Below are 20001 nucleotides of genomic sequence, written 5' to 3'. Positions count from 1 at the left end.
CTTGCCAGTAGCTGAGTTTTCTTACAATAATAGTTACCAGGCAAGTATTCGCATGGCACCGTACGAGGCTCTGTATGGACGTAGATGCCATACTCCTATATGTTGGACAAAGTTGCATGATAGAAAAACTTTGGGTCCAGACTTGGTTCGAGAGACTGAAGATACTGTCAGACTGATCCATGATCGCTTAAGAGAAGCATTTGATAGGTAGAAGTCATACGCAAATAAACAACGTAAGGATATCGAGTTTGAGGTTGAAGATCAGGTTTTTCTTAAAGTATCTCCATGGAAGAAGGTATTGAGATTTGGAAGTAAGGGTAAACTGAGTCCGCGATTTATTGGGTCGTATCGTATTCTGAAGAAAGTCGGACCTGTTGCTTATCAACTTGAGTTGCCTCCCCAGCTCAGTCGTATTCATGATATTTTTCATGTGTCTATGTTGAGGCGATACCGTCCAGATCCAGATCACATCATTCAAGTTGATGAGGTAGAGCTGAGACCTGATTTGTCATATGAGGAGGAGCATGTTCAGGTTTTAGAGAGAGATGAGCGAGTTCTTCGGAATAGGCGTATTTCAATGGTAAAAGTTCAGTGGAGTAATCGTAGCCTCTCAGAATCTACTTGGGAGATATTGGAGTCAATGGAGGTTCAATTTCCTCGTCTGTTTTCATAAGGTAAATTTCGAGGACGAAATTTCTTGTAGAGGGGGAGAATTATAACAACCCGAAAATTTCAAAATAATATTTAATTGAAATTTGAGGTTTTAATTGTGAAAATTGGTAAATTTTGGGGACTAAATTAGAAGATTTTAAAACTTGTAGCTTATTTTAGAGTTAAAGAAAATTCAGGGACCAAGCCCTGAATTTACCCAAAAAAAGTTGGTCATATTGGTTTATATATATATATATATATATATATATATATATATATATATATATATATGTGGTTTTCTGTTTTGAAAACAGTACACCACTTCCCAAAGCTCCCTTCCTCAACCTCAACTTCCGACTAAGATTCCGACGCCGTCCAAATTCCGATCGTCGTTTTAAAACCACCATCGTGTTCGTTATCGAGTGAGGAACAATTTCCTTAAATTAATTAAGGTGAAACGATGCCAAACGCCATGAATCTCCAGTCAAAGTCTCGACGTTCGTTTTAGCTCAATCGCCGAGAAAATCTTAAATTCATCGCCGATCGTTGCTCCGTTTACGACACCTCCCGCATCATCGTGTTCCTTGTGCCGTTCCGAGTCCTTCGGTGTCATCCTCGATCTCCATCGACGGCGACGCGTGGGGAGGTGAAGCGGTCAAAGTTTCCGATTTGATGAAATCTAGCTCTCCACCGTTCAAAAATTTGAACCGATCTTTGTAAGTATCTCGAAATCGCTCAAAATAATTTTTAAAAAAAAATTTCGTGAATTTTACGCTGCCAGAAACGATCCCACGCGCCCCCACTGCGCGTGGGGAATCCCAAAATGACCGGTTTGACCGGTTATATTCAAGGGTTGACCGGTTTGACCCGACCCTTTGACCCGACCTGACCGTTGACCGAGTGACATTTTGGGAATTAATTTGAAATGGGTGTTATTTTGGTAATTAATTCGAAAAGGTGATATTTTGGGAATTTAATTCAAAAAGTGCTATTTTGGGAATTTAATTCGAAAAATGTGATATTTTGGGAATTTCATTCGAAAAGGTGCTATTTTGGCAATTATTTTAAAAAAGGTGCTATTTCTGTAAAATAGTTGACAGCTTGTTGACCTCATTTGACCATAATTTTGACCGGCTTTGACCGGCCATTAAACAACCGTTAATCTTTTTCGAGAATTCCTATCCTGACATTTTTCGTCGTTCCGAATCCGTTTTTGGGGTCGGTTTCACATAATTCAAACCCGAAAGTCTCCGAATCGTCAATCAAACCCGTTGACTTTGATTTTGTCCAAGAATTCAGAATTTTGGAAAGTCATACTTTATGTTTTTCGACGTCCTGAATCTGATTCTAAAGTCCGTTTTGTCAAATTCTGACCCGAAATTCCTGAATCGAGCTTGTAAACCCAAAAGGCTTAATATTTCAATATTTTGATTATTTATTTGAGATTTGGTTAAGGAATTGATTCAATAAAAATATTTTATGAAGGTACTCGTGTTTCACCTGAGCAATGATCATTTAGGTCCGGTGTTGTCCGTTCGTTAGATCTGCCTGAACCGCGTACTATGAGAATTACCCGTAGGTTTTCGTATATTATTTAAATAATATTTAGATTATTTATATTAGGTTTCCAATATGGATTTTTCCAATTCGTAGGATCTAGTGCTGCAGCAGAGCGTGATCGACAAAACCAATAATAAGCTTCCCTATCTGATTTCTCGGACTGTTACAGGTGTGTTTCCTGACAGTGTTATCTTACAGTTTTAAACTATATATCTGAATTGGTTTATATTATGATAATATAATATATTTTATGAGAAAATATCCGGTATTTTGAATAATGTTTATTAAATGTCTGATTTACCGTATAATTTTTATATGGTTTATAGTTATAGTATTTTTGTACATGATTTCTAAATATGGAACATTTTCATATTTAATGGATTAATTACCGTTTTTACTCAAATGCATACATGTTTATTTTTTCATTGGGGGTACGATTGAAGGAAGTATTATCAGGTTCCTTTTGCTGTGTGCGAAGGTAAGCCTTACAGTTTCCCAGGTCCCTTTGCTGTGTGCGAAGGTAAGCCTTACAGTTTACCAGGTCCCTTTGTTGTGTGCAAGGGTAAGCCTTACAGTTTCCCAGGTCCCTTTGCTGTGTGCAAGGATAAACCTTACAGTTTTCCTAGGCTCCTCTGCTTTGTGCACATGTTAAGCCTTACTGGTGTATAGGTGGTGTACGGTTCAGGTGAACCTACACATTTTGGTGATTGGATGGGGGTAGTGTGCATATTATTAAATATATTTGATAAATTGTTTTATCTTATCTGAATTATTTTGTTATGTATGTGTTATACACTGTATGGGGCACACTGAGCTTTTTAGCTCATTCTATAGTTTTTACCTTTTTCAGATAACAACAGACCGTAAGCTAGCAGATTTGGCATCAGGGGAGATCAACTACTTATTTTGTACGAACTTATATCTCTATATGTTTTTCAGTTATGTTTGGTGACATGTATTTGCTATTGTTTTGGATATATCTGCATTAATACATTTTGTTATGTATTATATCTAATGTATGGTAAGATATCTTAAAGAAATAAAAAAAATATATCTTTGAATGGGATATGTGACCACTTAGGTTTGGGTCTAAATTACAGACCGGGTCTGGGGGTTACAACAATGACCTCATTGGTCGTCAAATGCTTCATAGGTCGCCAACTGTTCCTTGCGACAAAACCTCCTCTGTTGTAACAACTCTTCTCTCTTCCCTCGCTGTTGCAGCTCCATAGGTCGTTGTGTGCTCTTGGAGACCTATAGAGGTCGTTGTGTGCTCCTGGAGACCTATAGTGGTCACTGTAGCAATCACCTTACTTAAGTAAATAATTGTTCGACGCACTATATGAAGAATTTTTTTACATTGCATTATTCAACCACTTTTTCCAAATTATTTGAATCCAATAAATTTTAGTTTAATTTAATTTTATAATTTAACTTTTTGAATTTAAGTTTAAGATAATTTTTATGAAAGAGAAAATTAAAGTCGAGACAAATTAAGTTTAAGGAATTAACTCGACTTAATAGGATATGAGATTATTATTATAATTTCCTTTATATATATTAAAAGATGATTATTATAAAGTCTATCTATATACACATTTTCAATTATCTTTTTATCTGGTTAAATGAAATAAATTATTCGTGTAAAATCGGAGTGAAATTTCATCCTAAATTTCGAGATAATCACAAAACGGATAGAACATTATTTAATGTTAAAACGTATTAAAATCAGGTGAAAAAAAACTGAAATAAAAAAACTCTATTAAATGGGTCAAGAAAAAACAATTGTGATACTAAAAAATTATCTTAATATTTTAAACAATGATAAATCAATTTTAATATTTTTTTAACATGTTGCAACGACCTAATCGTCGTATCACACATCATAATTATGATTAGAAATTAAATTTACAGTGAATACGAAGTAATTGGTTGTTAATATTTTATGTTATGGCTATTTACTTAAAGTATAATGGCAAAATTATTATTTAACATTTGCATGAATATTCACTTTGTTTCTTTTATGAAGTATTTTAGTTTTAATGTTTCAATTTTTAATCAAAATAGATCATGTTGTTGACGTGATATTTTTATATGTGTTCAATTAGTGACGTGACAAAGTCACGTTGTCTAAAGTGATGATGTGGTACGTGTTATGTCACCAAAGTGATGTGTTGAATGTTCCATGTAAACAAATGAACACGTGTGAAAATGTTACATCAACAACATGTATTGACTGTCAATTAACTAACAAATTTAATCAAATATAAGTAGTTTTGATTAAAAATTGAGGCATTGGAAGTTAAAATACTTCAAAAAAAAAAGATAAGGATAAAATAACCATTTATATAAACGATAAAGTAATAATTTTATCATTATACATTTATTTTATTAATTTAACTTAATACAATGGTTTATACATATAGCAAGTGAATTATACATTTTCTTTTAAATTGGTATTTGGAAAATTTTACTTTTAAATTAGTATTAAAACTTTAATTTTATCAATTATTTTGATGCTTTTATTAATTATATTATTTTTTAATGATATAAAGATATAAATCGTGCCAACTATTAATAATTATGTTGCTTTATCTTTTTAAAGTCTCGATGATTATAAAATAACATATATTTAAAAAAAATAGATTAACACACACACCTCACCCACAATTAAATTAGAATTCTTTAAAAAAAATAACATATCTATTTATTTCTAAAATCACTCAATAAATTCTTATATCTCCAATCTTAAAAAAGAAGATTGATGATTGCATTGATAGTTTAACAGTCTAATGATTTTAACACATTAAATTTAATTAGAAAGGATTGATTTAAGTGATTAAAATGAAAGCTTACGTAGATTAAATGGTTATTAGCATAGTTTATCTTTATTTTCATAGTTGTTCCAACCTTTCCTCCTGCGGTTATTTAGGTAATCATCCTCATATAATTTCCGTTTTCCCTTCTTTTAAATTAAAAAAAGAGAGCTCAGCAACAAACAAGAAAGCAAATAATGTTGGAAGAATCAATGTCGTCGACTGTACCTTCTTCTTCTTCTTCCCTATTGGCTTCCATTTTCAGCTGGTTTACTCCTACTGTCTTCTTTGTCTTCGTTAACCTCACCATCGGCACCATCTTCTTCACTTCCTCCTTAGCTTCCAACAAGCCCTCCGCCGCCGGTGTCGGCGAAGGAGATGAAAGAAACGACCCAAAACTCGTTAGATCCCCATCTGTTCTACAAAGGCTCAAATCCATCAACTTGTTTTCTCATAGATCCGAAGAGCCCGTGAGTTTCACTTCCAAAATCCCAGCTGTCGGTGGCGATTTTCGTTTCTCTTTTCAACAACAAGCCACCCCAGAATGGCAGCACCAGCCGTCGTCGCCGCCGCTGCCGCGTTACCTCGATGGATCTCCTTCGGTTCTACAGAGACTGGAGTCAATCAATCTCTATGGCTACTTCTCCCCAGAGCAGAAAACCCCAGAAATCAGCTCCCATTACACTCCCGATGAACAAGATGAAGAAATAAAAGAACCCCAAGCGGTTCAAGAAACCACCCCAGATCATCCGCCGTCGCTGCCGGAGGTAGCCCGTGAAGAAACACAAGTGAAGGGCAACAAAAGCGAAGTCTCGAGGACCAAATCGGACGTCGAACCGGCATCGGGCGCAGTACCGGTAAAACTTCCGAAGAAGATGAGGAAATCGGCGAGCGTTAAGTCGCCGTTCTCGCATTTCGAGGAAGAAGACATCGTGAAAACTCAACGGCCGGCGACCGTGAGGGAAGGGAAGGGTAAAGCTACAGATGAGGACGATGAAGTGGATGCGAAGGCGGATGATTTCATCAACAAATTCAAACAGCAGTTGAAGCTGCAAAGGATGGACTCCGTTGTTAGATACAAGGAGATGGTGAACAGAGGCAGTGGAAGATGAAGTAAATCAAGCGTAGATCTATATTATTAGCATTGCTTGATTATTATCTTTTTGAACTTTCTGCTCGAAGAATATGGCACTTCGATTTCATTTCAATGGCGTTTCTAGTGTTTTCTCCTCCATCATATCCCTGGCGTTTTTGCCATTGCTGGCATTAGCATTTTGCAGCTAACAGAGAGCCAGAGAAGAAATGTAACTGTGTAAGAAATTAGTAGGATGAAACCGGTTGGATTAGGACAAGTTTTCAGTCAATTTAATTCAAGAAATGTATACATTTTCTTAAATCTTAGTCAAATCTAAAAAGATCTCACATGATATAAATAAGATATAAAAAGTTATACAAATTTTATTTAAAGAAACACACAACACATATAGAACACACACGTATTTACATAAACACAAATAACTTCAATCAAATCATAAATCCGAATTTGTTTTAGATTTGTTAAAAGAGATTTAGGGATGGGACTGATGAACAGTTGATGTTTGTTGCTGATTGTCAACATGCAAACACAAAAATGGTAACTCGAATGAAAGTGCAGCAAGTGAACGTGCTCACGATACTTTCACTTCCAGTCTCATTTGTACTCACAAAATTTTCAGTTTCGGTTTCAAGATATAAGTAATAAAAAAATATTATTTTTTTAAGATTCGAGTTTGTAGGTGTCTATGGTTAATTAATTAAAAAAATTAAACATATTATTTTTAATCATTTCTGATTAATAACTTTTTTTATAAATCATTAAATAATTTTATTTATTTTATAAATTTTAAGTAAATTAAATTAAAAGTTAGTCTTTAAAGAGAATATGTATAAATAGATTTAAACATAAATTTGTTACTACATGCGAGCTTACTACTTATAAACTTCTAGTCCCTGTGAATTTTAAGTATCCAAATGAAAGATTCATGCAAACCCTTAGACATGCGAAGCATATCCTACGAGTTGATCACCTGCTATCTCACAAAAACCACCCGTATATGATCATTATTGATCACGTGTTGATACACATGATCTTTTTCGATGATAAATTAATCTAAACCATCACTTCTTAAGACGTTCAATCAATAGTTATATCACGATAATTTTTAATCTACACATGCCCGTGACACTATAAATTACTATACAATAAAGAAAAAAATACAAACAAATCTCTTCTCTAAAAATCAGAACCACCATCCAAACCACCATTTATGGTTATTGTCTATTTCACCGATCAACAAAATTATTTATCATCTAAACATATTTAATATAATAATAATTTATAAATCTAAATATTAAGCAAATTAATTCTTACGCTTAAATTTTTTAGATTTTTAATAGATTATATAAAAATGATCAAAATTATGAAATTTATTGAAAATCAATTCTTCATTTAAAACGAAGCATGACTGGTCAAAGCACAATGTATAGTATCATTGGGAACATAATAGTTTGCTGTAGACAACATTCACCCACTAAACATGCCATCTGGAATCCATTTCCATGTCTCCCAAAGTTGGAACACAAAGTGAAAAAAATATTTGAGGTCATGAAATTATAATTAAATAATTATTAAAATTTATAGAATAGTTAGTAAATTTATTAATTATTATAAAGTGATTATTATAATATTTTAATAAATTCAATGATCATTTTTATAATTATTGAAAATTTAGTAATAAAACGACAGTTCGAACCTAGTTTAGTAACCTGTGACTTACCTTAGCCAAAAACAAAAGAAAAGCAAGGGTAAATTATCCAATGGTCACTCAACTATCAGCTCTATCTATTTTGGTCAATAGATCAAAAGTTTTTTTTTTTGGTCTAGTTACCCGTCATAAATTTTGGTCATTTAATTGAATAGCTAACAACGTTGATGATGTTGTTTTTAAACTAATATAGTGACCCATTTAGTCATTAATATTTATACAATTTATAAACTTGATTCTAATATTAAATAATTTAATATTTTTAAAATTTTAAATTCTATAAATTTAATCCTCCAACATATAACGATAAGCTAAAAAGAAAAAATGTTCATATTCTCACGACTCAAACAATGGAAAATTTGACATTCTTTGTTATATTTTTTGTTTGGGTTTTATTTCTCAATCACCTTTGTTATTCGTTAAATTACTATACCTAAATTAGACACTATACCTTTGATACTAAATGTATTATTATATCAATTTAAAAACTATTGCATCATCTTATTAGCTATTTAATGACGGGTAACTAAAATTAGTAAATTTGTAACTTTTGTGACTAAATCAAAAAGATTTTAGTTCAGTGTTCAAAATAGAATAATACTAATAGTAAAGTGACTAACAAAGTGATATTTATTTATTTATTTATTTACCATATATATACACCCATAGCTTTTGCTTCCCTTGCATGTAAAAATCAAAAGGAACCTCAACAACCAAAATCCAATGGCGGATTACAACAGATCAAGATCCTATGGTGATGGGATGATGCAGACGGATACCTACCATGAACCACTGCAAAAGCCTTCATCCTCCAATTATGAATTTAGGTGTTAGTGATACAGTGCTTCTTTTTCATATTCACAGCCTCACATGGCGAAGAGCAACATGGACTTCAAGTTCAAGAAAGGGAAAAAGACAGCCATTTCTGGTTCTTCTTCAAGGTCATGGAGCTTTGGTGACCCTGAATTCAAGAGGAAGAAAAGGGTTGCTAGCTACAAGATGTATGGTGCTGAAGGTAAGGTCAAAGGGTCCTTGAAAATGAGCTTCAGGTGGCTTAAAGATAAGTACACACGAGTTGTCTATGGCAGCTGGTGTTGATGGTTCTGGGGAATTTAACTTATTCTTCTTTTGGTGTTATGATTCATTAGGTGGAAAATAAATTCTGGGTGTATATAATCTCAACTGATCCTTTCAGATTCTTGTTGATCTTCCATGGATTGCATTACATTTCTGTCATTTTTTTAACTGTTTCTTGATTGTCTGGTATTTCAAGATGTACACATGTTCACCTTGAGCTTGCTGTAGATCCGCCATTACCATTAGTATATTTTTTTCTTTAACATTATGAGAATGTGATTATTATCAATTTCAAGTAATAAATACTAATAAATTACCCTTTTGGACTATATATTATCTCCTAAATAATGTATTAATGCAATATACTTTGTTTCATGCAAAACTATCCATTTAACTTAAAAACTACTTGTAAGACAAATAACAGGAAGTTTCTCTGTAGTGATATGTGACATATCATTGAACCAAAAATGTAATATCTCAAAATCGAGGCTAGTGATTAAAATGGAAATTTTAAAACTTTGAGGCCTGATTTTTTTGAAAGATTTAAAAGTTTAGGGACTAAATTGGAATATATAATGGATGATTGTTGGTAATTATTAAAGGAAATAAAAGGTAAAATGGTCATTTGACCAAAAAGATTTTTATCTTCTTTGTTTAGACTATAAATCACGTGGGAAATGAGAGAAAGAGTAATCCATAGACTTCTTCAGTTTTCTTCTTCCTCTCCACCATGGGTCTTAGTATAAGGTGAGTTTGAATTTCAATTGATTTTCTTACAATTAAAAGAACATTTTAATGGGTGGAGTATTAGAAAAGATTATGGGATCTTAAAAGGAGATAGAAAACAAAAGATAAGGAAACTATGGAAGATTTAAAATATGGAGCGGTTAAGTGGAATTATGGGAAGAAGCTAGTAATTGAGTTTTGAGGTTAAATTTGACTTGTCATGAATAGAAATAAGAAATTCAAAGTGATAGAATGGGATTTAGAACATGTTAAAATTTGAGTATGATTCTTGAATTCTATGTAGATGATTGGATTTTGAAGTTAAAGATGTATTGAATGAGTAGTAATGAGTTTAAGCATGTATATGTAAGTTGAGAATAAGAAAGGGGATGGTATATGAAGCAATTGAGCTGAAATGAAGTAATTTTCGGAATGAAAATGTGATTTATGGGCTAGAGGTATCGGTACCCATTCAACAGGTATCAATACCCTCTCAAACGAAAAATCACAGAATGTAATGAGGGTACCAATACCCTAATAAGGGTACCGATACCCCCTAAAGGAAAAAAAGTAAATTTTGGTTCATTAATTAAGCTTAAGCTATTAGTATCGAATTATGATATTTAGGCATCTGATAATTGTCTTGGAAATTATATTTATGTATATGCTAAGCCTAAACAAGTTCCGGAACATTGGGCAAGTAAGATCGATCAAGGAAAGATAAGAAATCAGTATTGACCAGTGAGGCCAGGTGAGTGCACATTATTTAGTATATGGTGTTTAACTGAAAATAAGACTTGCGATAAGTCTATTTCCAATAGTAAAATGCATGTATTCATATATAGACGTATGCGTTTGTTATGATTTATATGTGTGCATGAGGATATGTGTTGACATGATACTATGTATGTTACATGATTTGTATAAGTATATGTTAGTATATTAAGTCATGTGAAATAGTACAAATGATCTATATAAGAATATGAAATAAGCTATGTGATAAAGACACAAGGAATGAAATGAACAAGTGACATAGGCTATAAGCTAAAGAATTATTCGATATAAATATATGTGAACATAAGATAATAAAGTATAAGTTATATTATATAAGGGATTCTACAAGAAAGGTTATAAGACTTTATGAGAATAGCATGCAAATTAGGATGCATAAAAATAAATGATGATACCCAATTATAAGATAAGTATTTATAAGGAAGAAGTATACTTCAAGGAAACTATGATATAGGAGTCATGTGGAATTGAACTAAATAAATAGATTAACTTAGTATATAAATAATATTAGATAAGTGATATAAATTATATGTTGTGGTATAGATTACATGATTTGTATAAATTCGGGATAGAGTAATAAATCATATGACTTGGTATAAATAATTATGTGAGTAAAGAGGAAAGTGGGATAAGATAAGTATTTACTTATAGGATAATGTGAGATTATATGAATATGTAGTATAACTTTATGGGGAAGACTTGGGTGTTATGTAATTTAGGTATGAAAATGATCTATGGGTAAGTGAACTATGTGACTATGAGCTAGGTGAAATTAAGTGATGATAATATATAAGAACATCAAATAAGTTATATGTTGTTAATATACAGACTATATGAGAGTATACACATGAATTCATGTATAAGTTTATATGTTATTTTATATGTTATGTGATGTATACATGAACATATGTGATATGATATAAGCTATGAGACATGATCTACGTGATTATATGTATATGTGATCCAAATTATGTGACCTAAGATACGTGAAAGGTGAAAGTGAATTATGTGTCTATGTGAATACGTGAAATGACATAAATAATAATACTCATGTTATGTGTCATGAGAGCTAGGGATATAGTTGGCATGCCAAGAGTCGAGGGTCTACGCTGTCCTTTGAGACATATATGTATCCTTTGGAACATCTATGAGATCTTTTGAGACACATACTTGGTCCTTAGAATATGTATATGATTCTTAAGGAATTTCTATGTTGTCCTTATGGACATTTTATATGGCACTTCGGTGTATTTCTACGCGGCACTTCGGTGCAATTCTACGTGGCACTTCGGTGTATTTATACGAGCTGTGGTGACAACATAGTGCACAACCTCAATAAACTCACATATCTATAGTTTTCACATATGTACATGGGCTAACAAATAGATAACAATAAATATATTATCTGTAATGTATATGTTTCTGTGATATGAATTGTATTATATGATTTATATGATGATATGTGTATTGCTTGGTTAAATGAATCATATGTTGATTAAAATAATAGATATAAAATGATAGGATTATGAGATATAAATAATAAGAATATTGATAGTAAAATAAGGTTAGAGATGGAATTAGTGTGTGATATGTATATGTGTATATTACATTGCATATAATGTGGTATTGTTTTGATATGACATCATGAGATGATATGTTCATGCATGTTTTATATAGTTAGAGTTCTTTTATAAGTTTAATGTCTCACTAAGTCATAGACTTAGCGTGTGATTGTTTCACACGTAGGTTACAAAAACGAGAAGAGAATCTAAGAGGAGCAAGACAAGTCAATTTCTCCTTTCTAAGGATCAGATCAGAAATGTAGTTAAATATACGTATGTTTTTATATAGAATGTAATTATCATGTAGTCTAAAGATTTGAATAGTATAACCTCTTATATGTTTTGTAAAATCCATTTATTTCAATTAATATAAAATATTCATTTTATTGAATTGTGAGTTGAATTTTCATCCACAATTAAAGGAAAAGGTTTTGAAAAGTCAATGAGACACTTCGGACTCGGATCCGGATCGGATACGGGTTGTGGGTGTTACAAAAAACATGTCGTGAAACGGATTCTTAGCAGTGGTTCCATAGCATGGTTGTCGACATCAGCCATACCGTCCAGTATATATCATGTCCAGCCAGTATATATCGTGTCCAGCCAGTATATATCGTGTCCAGCCAGTATATATCGTGCCGGTCTCATTCCGGTAATGTTTTAACACCATGAAAGTAAAAAAAAAGGCAAAGGACAATGGGATTACAAACCCAATTACTAAGTCAATACATTCCTAGCAATCCAACATGGCTGAAAATGATGATGATTATCCAAGGCCTGTACTAAGCTTCAAAAGGTCTACAAAGGTTATAGGACAAGAAGGAACCTTGCAGATTCAGCTGTTCTGGTTGAGGAGGTCTGGTTTGTCTACATATAATCTCGATTTTCCATTCCCTTTTTTTCGCTTGAAGCTGCAAAACCCTTGTTAATTTGCTTGCAGATTCAGCTTGTGTGCTCAAAAACTAGACCTGGAACATTGGCTTGAAGCTGTAAGAATTCCCACTTGTTAATTTGCTTGGAAACTGTTAATTTGCTAATTCAAGCTTTTATGTTGTCGCAGATCGATCCGTGACATCGATATGGACACAATTTACACTTCTACTATGAAGCAAGAGCACACAAACTTACACAAGTGAAGGTTACTTTTTTTCACCATCACATTCTAATATCTGAAATTCATTTTTTGATCATGGGACCGAAGGTTGGAAATCGGTGATGGCAAAGAACTAAGCCTTAAGAAGTGTTGAAGAACCGATCTACATCGTCAATGCATAGAATATTTTGGATCAGTGACTCTTATTTAGTTCTATCCCATGTGAAAATGCACCAATTTCTTAATCATATCTGCCTTTTTCTTGATTGCACAAAGAGAGTGAAGCGTTTGAAGTGATTGCAGATAGTGGAATGCTTGTTAACACCAATGATGATTCCAAGTGGATTTTTGTACCTAGCACATCAAGATCGTTGTACGTCGGGCGGAAGAAGAAAAGTGTTTTCCGGCACTCGAGTTTCCTTTCCAGTGGGGCTACGACTACAGCTGGGAGATTGATTCGAGTTCTCGAGGTAAATGTTATCCAAACAGCAGTTGTCTACGTTCATGGACGCGAGAGCAAATCGATAAAAGTTGGAAAGTCCCCATAAATAAATACTAAGCCGAAATCCTGAAACCCAAAATAAACTTAGTTTATGTTATCCCTAATGTTTGATCATATGGAACTAATAACTAATATTTTTTATTAATGTGCTACATGAACGAAAATAAAAGTGATTATAATGTAACGTTTTCAAAACTGGTAACCAAAGTAAGATATCTTAGAAAAAAAGTGACAACCTGTGTAGTTTACTCCAAAAAAGTGCTCAACAGGTCAAAGAAGGGGAAAAAACAAAATTGGAAGGGCAAAAATATCATTTTTGGAGTAGCGGATCTTCCGCTGTTACCATAGCTTACCAAATTATATATTTTCCTCTGAATTTCCCCCCATTTCCCTTAATTTTCTTGCTAACCAATTTTGTAAAAGGCGATGGCTTGGAGACGGTTGATCACTCAGGTTTCTTGCCCTCTCACTTTTAAGAGTTCCCCCCCTTTCTTTTAAGGTTTCTTGCTAACCAATTTCCCTTCCTGCAGCGTTTCACTCGTCTTGGTGGCAAGCTTCCAAAAGGTGTCTTGCTTGTTGGTCCATCCGGAACAGGGAAAACTATGTTAGCAAGAGCTATTGCTGGGGAGGCTGGGGTACCCTTCTTCTCCTGCAGTAGCAGTGAGTTTGAAGAGATAATGTCGGTGTTGGAGCTCGAAGAGTAAGAGATCTTTTTGCTGCTGCAAAGAAGCGATCACCTTGTATTATATTTATTGATGAGATAGATGCCATAGGTGGAAGCCGTAATCCAAAGGACCAGCAATATGTGAGGATGACATTGAATCAGTTGTTCGTTGAATTGGATGGATTTAAACAGAATGAAGGAGTTATTGTGATTGCAGCAACTAAATTTCCACAATAATTGGATAAGGCACTGGTAAGACCTGGACGATTTGACCGTCGCATTGTTGTTCCTTATCCAGATATTGAAGGACGAAGGCAGATTATGGAATCCCACATGTCAAAGGTACTGTGTTGAATGTGAGAAGTTCATGTCTTCTAGGAGTTTGAGACTTTGAGTTTAAGTTGGCAGCTTTCAGTGGCTGACTCATCAGATATGTGACAGTACTTGTAGACTGTGCTTGGAATGCCCAATTGGAGCACATTTTATAAAGTTTAGCTCGATGTTTCATGAAATCTCTTTGCTTTTTTACATGTTCCTTCAATTGCATCAATATTCTGTTTGATTTTCCACGTTAAATTTGTGTTACATCCCAATAATAATTAGTCTTGGTGGTATTTTGGTAGAATAATTGTGTGCAGCAATGCATGTTTGAGTTTGACCGTCATTCTCGCTCATTACAGGTCTTGAAGGCCGAGGATGTTGATTTAACGATCATTGCTAGAGGTACTACTGGATTCACTGGAGCTGATCTAGCAAATCTGGTCAATGTTGCTGCTGTAAAGGCTGCAATGGATGGTGCTAAAGCGGTTACAATGGCTGATCTGGGGTATGCAAAGGACAGGATCATATTGGGAAGTGAACGCAAGTCAGCTGTCATTTCCGAGGAGTTGCGAAAAAATACAGCTTTCCATGAAGCTGGCCATGCCCTTGCTGCCGTTTATACTGATGGGGCACTTCCTGTTCACAAAGCAACAATAGTCCCTCGAGGAATGGCTCTTGGCATGGTGGCCCAGTTGCCTGACAAGGATCAAATAAGCTTCTCCCGAAAGCAGATGCTTGCAAGGCTGGATGTTGCTATGGGGGGACGGGTTGCAGAAGAGCTTATCTTCGGGGGAAATGAAGTTACTTCTGGTGCACAGTCTGATCTTGAGAATGCCACTTCTCTAGCTAGAACTATGGTTACAACTTACAAAGTATGGCATGGGTAAAGAAGTGGGACTCGTTACTCATTTGTGCGACGACAACGGTAGGAGCATGAGCACCGAGACTAGACTTCTTATCGAGAAAGAAGTGAAGGATCTACTGGAAAGGGCTTATAACACCGCGAAAACAATTCTCACCACCCACCAGAAAGAACACTGAGCACTTGCGAATGCATTGCTCGAGCATGAGACACTCACAGGAAGTCAGATTAAAGCCATGCTTTCCCAGGTCAAGTCTCAGCAGCGACGAGAAGAAAATGGTCAACAGATGATTGAACCACAAAACGGACCTCAGTCCAAGCCAGCACCTCCAAGTCCAAGTCCGACTGCATCTGCCGCGGCTGCAAGTGCTGCAGCTAAAGGCAAAGGCGTTGCTCCCGTTGGACCTTAGAAGGCAATGAGCTGGTAGGATCTCTGGCCTGGTGGTGATTCGTTGAATTGAATGTGCATATACATATTCTCCTCAGGTGTGGTCAATTCTTTAAAAATTCTCTGTTTTTTGCCTTATTGGCAGGCAAATCCAAGAGAACAGGCAGGGGTTTTGACCCTTCTTTAATGGTAGAATTACTCTTCTAGTCCCGTACTTTGTTATGGCTGGTTTATATCATTTTTATTTAATTTTAAGGTTAAAAGACGCTTATCCCTTAGATTTAGTGTAAACTACATTTACTCTCTTATGATTTTAAAAATATTTATTTACCTAAGTCTCATGGAAATCCCATAAACCCCTATGAAATATATTGGCTTATATTACAAATAAATATCTAAAGTACATTATTTTTCATCTAAATACCTAAAAAAATATGTTTTGTCAAAATAAATATCTAAACTTATCTTTTTGGTCAAAATATGTAAAAGTATATTTGGTCAATGACAAGCATCAAATTTATTAAATAAATAAATACTCTAATCTCAAATAAATAATAAAAGTTGTATAGAAAAGTAGAACTCGATCTAAAGGACTAGGAAAGTAAATAATGCTCTTTTCTAATTAACTGCAAAAATAAAATAGAGTTTTAGAAAGAATTAAAGTAAATAAAATAAGAATAAGAGTAAATAAGATAAAAGAATTTGATTGAGATGATATTATCTTAGGCTTTGCTTAGTCTCAATTCCGATTGATCATTTAAACACATTTTCTCTTCTAGATACATGCCGATTAAGTCAATAAGACTCAACTCTTGTAGTTAATTTTTCTCTCATGTTAATTGATATTTTCAAGTCTATAGTTAACTTTTCTCTCAGGTTAATTGATATTTCCAAGTCTATCTCTAAAATCCAGTCATTGCTAGACTAGCCACATCTATTGCATTTAGTGTCAAGACAACTTTAAACTCTTGAAAAACTCGACTCGAGTTATAACACCTCACTAAGAACTGATTTCGATCTTGATTCCCCTTATCAGACCGTCGTTATGTTTGTTCACTAAAAGTCGAATTACTACTAACCGATCCGACTCCCAAACTATAAATCAAAACAAATTTCAAGCCAACGTGTACTTTTTAAAGTTAAGGAGTTGTGCCTTTTAAAGGAATGACCATTTGCCACTTCTAATTTCCAGAGAACCGAAGAATATATCCAAAGTTGTAAAGAGCACTGCTAAGCATGAATTAGATCATGCTTAGAATTTTGGGTGGAAAGTAAAAATGAATGATGAAAAGAAAAATACTACTATTGACAATAACCAAGGAAATACAAAATCCAATTTGAGTTCAATGCTTGAACATAAAGGTATCTATAACCTGAGAGTTTTAAGAAGAATAAATAACCAAAGGATAAAAATAAAAATAAAATCTTAGATTTAAATTTAAAGGTTTATCATAAATGAAAAAAATAAAATATTTAAAACTTGTGGCTTAGTATGAATTATGTTTTATCTTTTGAATAACCTCCAATTATCTCCTAAGAATTTCGAGTTTGTCTTTAAGATAATGCAGGACTACCTTCTAGTAGATGTTGACTGGATTGCCTAGATTTGTAACACCCTCAACCCGTACTCGACCCGGATACGAGTCTGAGGTGTCACATTGACTTTTCAAAACCTTTACTTTTACTAACGAATAAAGAATTTCAACTTATTTTTAAAACAAATGGTTTACTACACATATCAGAGAATATCCAACTCAATTCTATTAGTACATGCCAACTATATTCGAAAGAACAAAATACATATTAATTATTACTTTTTTTATCTAAATTTCGTAAGGGAGATACTGATTTGTCTTGCTCCTCTTAGCTTCAAATTCCACTAATTAACTCTTTTCCAAAATTTCATTTAAAAACTCCTAATATTTAATCTCTTCTAACTCTTTTATTCTTTGATTTTAATATGACTTAAGCTTTCCTTAAGCTTAAGTATTATCCAAGGATCATAAAACAACCTTAAATTCAACAAATAAACAACTAACAATGAACTCACCTTTTGCTTTGGCTTCACGTATGAAGGAAGAAGAAGAAGAAAACTCTGGAACTCTTCTTTTTTTTCTCTTCTACTCATCCCACTTGGGGATAATATAATCCCTCTAAAAAAATCTTACTATCAAATGACCATTTTGTCCTTCCACTCTTCCTTCTTTGTTATTAAATCCTATATAAAATTTACAATATAAGTCCCCGAATTTTTTAATTTAGTCACTAACCCGATATTGAGGATATTACAAGATTTTTCATGTCGAAAATCGTCATACCCCAGGCCATTTCATGCCTTCTACCACGAGTCCCAGAAAAATTCAAATGTTGGTTTTTATGCCGAATAATCCAAATGAAGTTTCTACACGAAAATAAGTCAAAATAGAACCAAATCAATAATATCCGAATAAAAATGAGGAGTAAAAGATAGTAAAAATGTGCAATTTTCAACACTTATCAGTCAAAATATGTACTTAATATTTTTGATATTTTCCATCTAAGTTATAAATATTGGCATGTGACATTATTTAAAGGATAGGGTAAACTACACATTTAATATCTAAACTATCAATTTCAGTCCGTTTTAGTACCTAAATTTTAATATTTTTTTAAAATCCTACCTCACGTTTAGTTTTTGTTTCATTTTAGTACCCCACCGTTAAAAACTTAGCGGACGGGCTCACCGGCCGATGAAACCCAAACTTTCCAATCAATACCTTTTTGACCCCCTAAATATGATTCTGACCTCAGTTTCACCTAGAAACGCCTCAATCTCCCCAAATCGGCGATAGACTCTTTGATTTTTTTCATCCTCCAATCTCCATGATCCACCGTTCGATGGCTTTAAACTTGACTATGTTGGTTAACTCATCATTCTCTCATGGTCTATCATTCAGATTGGTCGTCCGTCCACCAGAGCTATGCCCATCAGTCCATCCGTTAAGTTTTTAATGGTTAGGTACTAAAATGAAACAAAAACTAAACTTTAGGTATGGTTTTGAAAAAAAAATTAAAGTTTAGGCACTAAAGCGGACCAAAACTAATAGTTTAAGTATTAAACGCGTAGTTTACCCTAAAGAATAATTTAATTACTAAAATCATAATAATTGAATATATTTTAATTAAAAAGATAATTTTAAGTACTTTGAGCAAAAAGATAACTTTATGTACTTTGACCAAAAAAATATTTTAGAGACTAATATAATATGCTTTAATACTTATTTATGATATAAGCTAAATATATTTACCAAGTAAACTTTTAAATGAAAGAAAATTATGGCTCTGTGTTAACGTGCATTTTCTAATTATATTGTTCATTTTCCTTTGTTTTAACACAAAATAAAAAAGAGCTAATTGCCCCATACATCCTTAAATTATTACCTTTATCCTAAATTGGTCCCTAAACCTTTAAACACTCTAATTTCATCCCCAAATTATGATTTATGTTTTAAATTGATACCAAAATTTTGAAGATTCCGAAGTCATTCCCAAACAATGACTCTTATTCTAAATTGATCCCTAAACTTTCTAACATTTCAATAATGTTCCCCTAAATCATTCAAAATTGTGGGGATGGAATTAAAATATTCAAAAGTTAGGGGACCAATATAGAATGAGAGTCATAGTTTGAATATGAATTTGGAATGCTCAAAAGTTTGGGACCAATTTAAAATGAGATTCATAATCTAAAGATGAAATTAGAATATTAAAAAGTTTGAGAATTAATTTAGAATAAGGACCATAGTTTAGGGATGTTTAGTGTAATTAATTCAACAAAAAATAATTACTTTAAATATTGAATTACTATAATTAATTAATTATATTATTATTAGATATACCATTGAGATGGTCTTGTAAGTTAATCTGACGTCAACTTAGAAGATAATTCAAAAGACCGTAATTTTAACGTATAATAAATATTATGATAAAAACAATTTTACTTTTCGTACTTTTAAATAATTTTTAAATAAAATTTTAAAAATATTAATTGAAATTCAAGAACAAAACTAATAGGTTTATATATAAACCCTCTCAATTCTCATATGATCATTTGTTAATTTGATTATTTATTATTTTGAAATTTTATTCAATTTATCTAATTTGAATTTTTAAAATTAATAATAAAATTAATTTAACCACTTAT

At 33.0% G+C, this 20001-nt stretch overlaps 1 protein-coding gene and 1 pseudogene across 1 annotated transcript; both read left to right on the top strand.

The window, feature by feature from the left end:
* Positions 1–5239: 5239 nt before the first annotated feature.
* Positions 5240–6229, top strand: LOC120176863 (pathogen-associated molecular patterns-induced protein A70-like). The gene has a single exon (XM_039183173.1). It carries the CDS (start codon positions 5240–5242, stop codon positions 6137–6139), a length of 900 nt encoding a protein of 299 aa, XP_039039104.1. The 3' UTR covers positions 6140–6229.
* Positions 6230–12734: 6505 nt separating this feature from the next.
* On the top strand, positions 12735–15912 carry LOC120176862 (annotated as a pseudogene).
* The last annotated feature ends 4089 nt before the right edge of the window (positions 15913–20001 follow it).

This window comes from Hibiscus syriacus, unplaced genomic scaffold, assembly GCF_006381635.1.
Source record: "Hibiscus syriacus cultivar Baekdansim isolate YM2019G1 unplaced genomic scaffold, ASM638163v2 tig00112259_pilon, whole genome shotgun sequence".
In the NCBI taxonomy this organism is placed as follows: Eukaryota; Viridiplantae; Streptophyta; class Magnoliopsida; order Malvales; family Malvaceae; genus Hibiscus; species Hibiscus syriacus.
Note: the sequence above shows the minus strand (reverse complement) of the source record. Positions and strands in the feature narration are given on the sequence as shown.